Raw genomic sequence first — 7,023 nt, 5'->3', positions numbered from 1 at the left:
AGCAAAGCCATGATCACAATTCTTAGTCATAATATAAAAAATCCTCAAGAGTAAAATGCCCTTTTCGAATTTTCGGTCTACCTTTAAGGTGCATTAGCTGTGTGAATGGTGGATCAGGAAACAAAGATACACTGAACTATATTTGATTATGACCGTGTTAAATGATAGGTAGGGCACACAAGTATATATAGATAGTTTTCGATAGATGTGATTTTAGCACGAGTTATTTCCCGTTGGCCGTTATATTTTAGGTCAATATGCCCAGATTCCTTCATTATTCAACCAATTCAAAATTGTCATTCTGGACATTCAACTGTAGATAGCACAATTTTTCTAACGAAAATACGTTTGTTATTAAAGCTTCCTTTAGTTCAGAATTTTAATATTGTAAAGATTTTTTCCTCTAGATTTCTGCCAAACATGTTTAAAATTGGTTTCTCAAAGAGGAAAATTCACCTCTTTGACCTCCAAGATGGCGGTCAAGAGGAATAACGCGGAGGGAAAATGCGACATACGAAAGCTATCTATAGGGCTGTAGGCTGAACTATGCACGTTTATAAGGTGTTATAACCGTGTTAAATGGTAAGTCAGGGCATATGAAGGTGCATTGAACTTCTTCTTCATCGCCTTCATCTTTTAGACCATGGTATTTTAAGTCTTCAATCACGCCTGGTAAAGTTTCATATGTTTTACCCAAAAACTTCAGGTTACAATTCAAAGAAGCGCTTTTACTTGAGGCCTCAGGGTTTCCCTGCAAATATAATCAAAATAAACTGAAAGCATTTATAATAAACATTGCTGATAAACTAATGTTAAAAATCAAAATCAGTCACAATATTTTGTATTAAAACAAGACTTCACGATGTGAAACATTTTTCACTATCTTGCATCATGTCATACTAAATTGTCAGTTTTGGAGCTTTGATGATTTACTGATAAGTTTTTGTAGATAAATATGTACAAATCATTAAGCTAGAAAACAAAAACATGAATGATTGATTCAAACTGCCCAGTAAATTAATTTTTTTCAAATGTTAGGTTTATTTACTTACTTCAATTTCAAAATGATGTACTCCATTTTCATCCTTTACAGAAACCACAAAATTCCCATCCTCTGACCCACTCTGGCTCATTCTGAAGTCACACAAACAAACAAAAGACTTGTTAACTATGAATATCTCTGCTGTTTTTATTCTGAAATTATTTTAAAATCCTTACAATTTTTGCCAACACTGAATACTAACATTTTACAATAGTTAGAAAAATAAATTGATATATTACGAAATAACTTGTACAAAAGCACACTTGACTCTTTACCTTACAAGGTAGGTGTTGTTTTTCTGTTTCTCCAGAATTTTCTCTGCATCCTCTCGAGTCATGTCACCAGCAAACCAACTATTATATGAACAGTTTAATAACTAAAGGAATTGCCAAGTACTGAAAAATTGTTTATTTTCGTGGGGTGGGGTGGTGGTCATTTTCTTTGTTTTTGTGGTATGAAAACATCCTTGAATTTACGTTCTCCACAAATTGAAAAAAAAAATCAAACACTTCAACCATGAAATTTAATCTCAGCGATACAATATATTTTTGTCAAACCACAAGAACTTGATCGCACAAAAATAAGAAATTTTACAGTAATTGCATGAATACTCATTATTTTAAGAGAACCAGAGGAGTAAGACATGACGTTTACTAGTAAACAACAGATGTACATGACTGAAAATTACCTTATTTTCTTCTTGTCTCTTGCTGATTTTACGAGGGATCTTTTAACTATATCGCTCATCTGAAACAATCAAAATTGGAAATAAATGTATTTACTTTCGAAATATATTTTGGAACTTGGAAAGTCTTTGTCAAATTCAAAAATAAAGTCATAGGGGAAAATATACATATTCAATATTAAAAACTTGACTTCCTTACTTCCCCTTTTTGGTAAAAAACAATTTTCAAAGATACGAGGGCTGTTAGGAAAGTATTGAGAGATTGGTGAAATTAGTACATTGTACATACAATGTACGTTTGACAAACATTAACAATAAATAAATGCAAGAAATATTTCAGAAATATTCTATTTTTTTTTTCTTTTCTATGGTGTATTAATGCTCGATTGTAGAGATACGAAATCAGATAATAAAAATCGGTAACTACTATGTACTAAGTTCCGGAGAACCGTAATAAGTAAATTATGTATGCAATTTTTCAATTTTATTTTGACTCTGTTTTATGCAAGTTTGATAGAATTTAGACAAGAAATACGGAGATCATAAATAATTTTTATCACGTTATAGAAATCTGATAACAACGGAAAAATAAGTTTTGAGGTCAAGGTGGAGTAGCGAGCATACATAAAATCAAAAATGTTGTGTAGCGCTGAGGAAAACTCCTGTCCAGACTTAACGACTTGCTATAACAACAAGCATTCTGAGAGTATTGCATTAGCAATACTAATCCCCTACCGGCAAGTGTAATCTGGTTCCCGTTAAGAATTAAAAATGCCATAATTCCGTCAAAAATCAATGAAGCGTAACGAAATGCAAACTTAATCTATAACTAATCAAGGTAATATCACTTACCAAAAATCAGCTCAATATCTGAAAGCGTTTAGAAGAAAATTGCGGAAAACCCTAAAAAATTGAAAAGGCCGTAATTCCGTCAAAAATCAATGAAGCGGAACGAAATGCAAACTTGATCTGTAACTCATCAAGATACACTCACACACCAAAAATCAGCTCAATATCTGCAAGCGTTTAGGAGAAAAGTGCGGAAAACCAAGTGGGACAGACTGACAGACAGACAGACAGACGGACAGACAGACAGACAGACAGACAGACAGACAGACAGACAGACTCAGAGGAAACCTATAGTCCCCTCCGGTTTCACCGGTAGGGGACTATTAACAATGCGAAGATATATGTGTAGGAAGTTGTTTGTATATTTTTTCATTGGTATATTTTTTCTCCCAAATTATTCACCGTTCACCGTAGCTCAGCTGACGTGTCCAGCGGGACTAAAGTAAAAGGAAGATGAAGTAAGAGGGTTTTGTTTTTAGGTTCATTATCTAGGTACCGTTCACGGTAACTCAGTCGGTAGAGCGCTCGCTCCGTGATCGGGAGGTCGTGAGTTCGAATCTCGGCCGCGACTGACCTAAGTCGATAAAAAATTGGTAGCAACTGTTCCTTCGCCATGCGCTCGGCACTTTGAAGTGAAAGTTGCGGGGATGAGACCTTAAAAATCGAGGCCCGTGTCACGGCAGAGGTTGGCACGATAAAGATCCCTCACTGCTCAATGGCCCTGAGTGCCGAGTAAAGGTCATAATTTGAAGCCCTTCCCTGGTATATGGTGACGTCTCTATATGAGTAAAAAATTCTCGAATGGGACGTAAAACTACATACAATCCATCGCACAAATTATCCATCAAGAATGAAAACAAAGACGCCTGACGACCCCCACATATTACGGACAAAATAACGTTGATCTGCGGTGCAAATGTCGTTACTGCATGATGCTTCTCCATCTGTAATATGACTCTTCATGTGATTTTACAAAGAATGAAACAGCACACATTATTAGTCCCCTACCGGTGAAACCGGAGGGGACTATAGGTTTCCTCTGAGTCTGTCCGTCCGTCTGTCCGTCCGTCTGTCTGTCTGTCTGTCCCTCTGTCTGTCTGTCAGTCTGTCCCACTTGGTTTTCCGCACTTTTTTCCTAAACGCTTGCAGATATTGAGCTGATTTTTGGTGTGTGAGTGTATCTTGATGAGTTACAGATCAAGTTTGCATTTCGTTCCGCTTCATTGATTTTTGACGGAATTACGGCCTTTTCAATTTTTTAGGGTTTTCCGCAATTTTCTTCTAAACGCTTTCAGATATTGAGCTGATTTTTGGTAAGTGATATTACCTTGATTAGTTATAGATTAAGTTTGCATTTCGTCCCGCTTCATTAATTTTTGACGGAATTATGGCATTTTCAATTCTTAACGGGAACCAGATTACACTTGCCGGTAGGGGACTAGTATTGCTAATGCAATACTCTCAGAATGCTTGTTTTTTAAAGAATCGATTAAGAAAAGAGTTTGATTTCTACAATCTTACGTGTCGTCCGCGTGGCGCAGTGGTTAGAGCGTTTGCTCTACAGTCGTGGGACGTGGAGACCTGTCCTTCGGACGAGACCGTATAAACTGAGGTGCCGTGTCGAAGTAGGTACAAAAAAGATTCCTCACTGCTCAATAGCCCTGAGTGCCGAGTATAAATTAAAATTTGCAGTTCTCCGCCGGTAAGTGGTGGCGTCTCCATATTCGTGAAAATTCTCGAGAGGGACGTTTAACCACAATAAACAAACAAACAAACAATCTTACGTAAGTGATGACAGACAAAAAAGAGTTAACACTTCTCGATCGTTTCAACATGGGAAATAAATCGACGGCTGACGTGACGTCAAAATGACGTAGCGATGCTGCAAGTCAATGAACATATGCTAGTTTAAAATTTCATCAGTACTTATCTAATGATCATATTACTAGAAATTTTGCAATTTTGTTTTATTTTGTTTTTGAACAAATATTGACGAATTTTCATGAATTTATTTATTTCCTTTATGGAAAAAAAGAAAATATCTCAATAATTTCCGAACAACCCTCTTATCTGGAAGAAATGTCAAGTAAGATGACAGCACTTTTTCAAATGATTAACATAATTAACATGCAAGAACTATAGTAATTTATTACTTACATGATGGATTATAACACAGTTTTTGTCATCTTTTTTAAATGGACCAAAGAATCGAACTATTTTAACAAAGTTCGAGAGTGTAATTTCTCCATCATCTAAATGAATGTAACGAAGAAAGGTATTGCTATGAATTCAATAAAACGCACTCAATCACAATATTCTTATCAACAAGTGCACATTGTACTAACTTTTGGGGCTAAAGAACATAATTCATTGGTGATACAACTTAAGGATATCAAAAGTCCCGTTTAAAGTCAAAATTTTGAAATTTCTATCGTCGGTAAAATGATCTTGCAAATACAATCTATCGTTGAGCTGAATATTGACCGTGTTTTCTCTGCTCCCGATTTGTTTTGTCCAACGGACTTTTGAGCTTGATAATTGTTCATTATCTTTCACATTTTATCAAAAACATTGCTTCCGAAAGTTCATTGTATCCTACCTGTATTTTGCACGTTCAACAACGTCTTCAGTAAATTAACTGTCTGTTTACTGTTTAAACCGCTTTCTTCTGGGAATTTTTCTTTTAGCTTTGCAATAAAATAACTCCAGAACTGAAATAAAAATACTACTGCAAAGTTACTGTTTAATACAAGTATATGCATAAAATTCACTAAAAACACAGTAACATGCACCAAGACCTCGTTATAGCCAGCTCGATGGGACACATAAAAATTGAAATATCTCTGGATTGGAGATATCGGTGTACATACGTACAGAAAAAAAGTGTTGGTTACTTACAACTCACTTTGTTATATTAATAGTAATCGAGATCTCGGTGTTCAAGATACCGAAGTTCCATTGTACGTCACTTAATGGTTATACACATAGGTAAAAAAGATACAAGACAACCATCTTTATTATTCTTGATAATCAAAATGTAAGTAACAAGTTCATCTTTTCCCATTCTTTTCAAGTCATTTATACTCTTCCTTAAAGTTTCATTCAATTGGAACTTAAATAAAATAATTTATTTTAAACAGTAAAAAATAAAAAATAAAAAAATAAAAATGATGGAATATCTTACAACTACCATGTCTTAATCCTCTGTAACAAGAAAATAATGTACAAAGAATGATATGTAAGGTTCTGAAACTGAAAATATAAAAATTCATACATAAAAGCAGCAAACCTACCTTACTATGGCATTTGATTTTATCGTCACCTCCGGACATGTCAACGTCATCCCAGAAGTCAATTGATTCTTTAGAAGGACACGTTCCTCTTAGCAACCTGCACTTATCACCTATGAGCGATACAACCACAATATTAAAATCTATGCGAATCAAATACAATGTATGTTGTGAAAAGGAATTTGCACAGACAATGCACAAAATTTGCCTCTAATGTTTAGCTTACATCCAGATATGTAAAGTTCCTTGTCATAGAGGCGTCTCATTTCTTCAGTTGTGAGGCTACTGCTTAAACTTCCGCTGGACGTCCTTTGGATAAAAGCTTGTCGCATTACTAATGCGTCATGAGGAGCTGGATTTTCGCCATGGAAATGACACTCACTCTCAACAGAGCCGGAATATCCCGAACTCTGTGACAATGCACGAGAGAGGTTAGTTCTTTCCTTCTGGGGATCGATCGTATTGTTCCCTCTGTCTTCATTTTCGACAGGTTCATGAACAGAAAAACCTAGAGACGTTGAGGACAAGTTCAGATCTGTTGTATGCGTACTTGGGTGATCAGATTGAGCTTCTAAGTTTTCAGCACCACCATCACTGCAAGTTGGAGTCGCATTGAATAAATTTTCTTTGATTTCACTGATGCTTTTAAGTTCACCTGATAACTCGCCTGGTTCTTGTGTGTCCTTCAGTGGAACTGACTCATGGACAATCTTAGCGCTGTTGTTTTCATGTGGATCACACATTTCTTCACTTGAAGTTGAGACACAATAGGAGAAACGGTGGAAGACAAGGATGGAAAAGTTGCTCTTTCTTAATGATCACACTTCTGAAAAATAAATTTGTTATGTTTATCTTTTTTGAAATTTTTATACAAATTTCTTACACACAAAACTGATAAAATATTTTAAGAACTTTGAAATGTACCAATGCAATCTGACTTAAATTTGGCGAGTTACTTTTATAATCTATTCTAAAAAATACAGATTTTAAAAAAATAATCCTTTCAGTCATTTACAAGCTGAAAAGTCTAGAAACAAGCCTATACGATTTTGCAATAGACAAAAATTATCATAAAACATAATTCAATAATATATTAATACCGTTTATGCAAGATTCAATAAAGAGCATTAAGGAAGCATTCTTACCGACTTTCTGAC

General features: G+C 35.1%; 1 protein-coding gene across 1 annotated transcript; it reads right to left on the bottom strand.

The window, feature by feature from the left end:
- Positions 1 to 478: 478 nt before the first annotated feature.
- On the bottom strand, positions 479 to 6,624 carry LOC133186101 (uncharacterized). Its single transcript, XM_061321378.1, has 8 exons — positions 6,093 to 6,624; positions 5,870 to 5,979; positions 5,176 to 5,287; positions 4,734 to 4,828; positions 1,731 to 1,789; positions 1,318 to 1,395; positions 1,053 to 1,134; positions 479 to 751 (listed from the first exon to the last, which is right to left on the bottom strand). Exons 1-8 carry the CDS (start codon positions 6,607 to 6,609, stop codon positions 545 to 547), a joined length of 1,260 nt encoding a protein of 419 aa, XP_061177362.1. The 5' UTR covers positions 6,610 to 6,624; the 3' UTR covers positions 479 to 544.
- Between the last annotated feature and the right edge of the window lie 399 nt (positions 6,625 to 7,023).

The sequence above is a fragment of the Saccostrea echinata genome, unplaced genomic scaffold (genome assembly GCF_033153115.1).
Source record: "Saccostrea echinata isolate AGI-Se365-2 ecotype Australia unplaced genomic scaffold, CSIRO_AGI_Sech_v1 ptg000012l, whole genome shotgun sequence".
Taxonomy (NCBI): Eukaryota; Metazoa; Mollusca; class Bivalvia; order Ostreida; family Ostreidae; genus Saccostrea; species Saccostrea echinata.
Note: the sequence above shows the minus strand (reverse complement) of the source record. Positions and strands in the feature narration are given on the sequence as shown.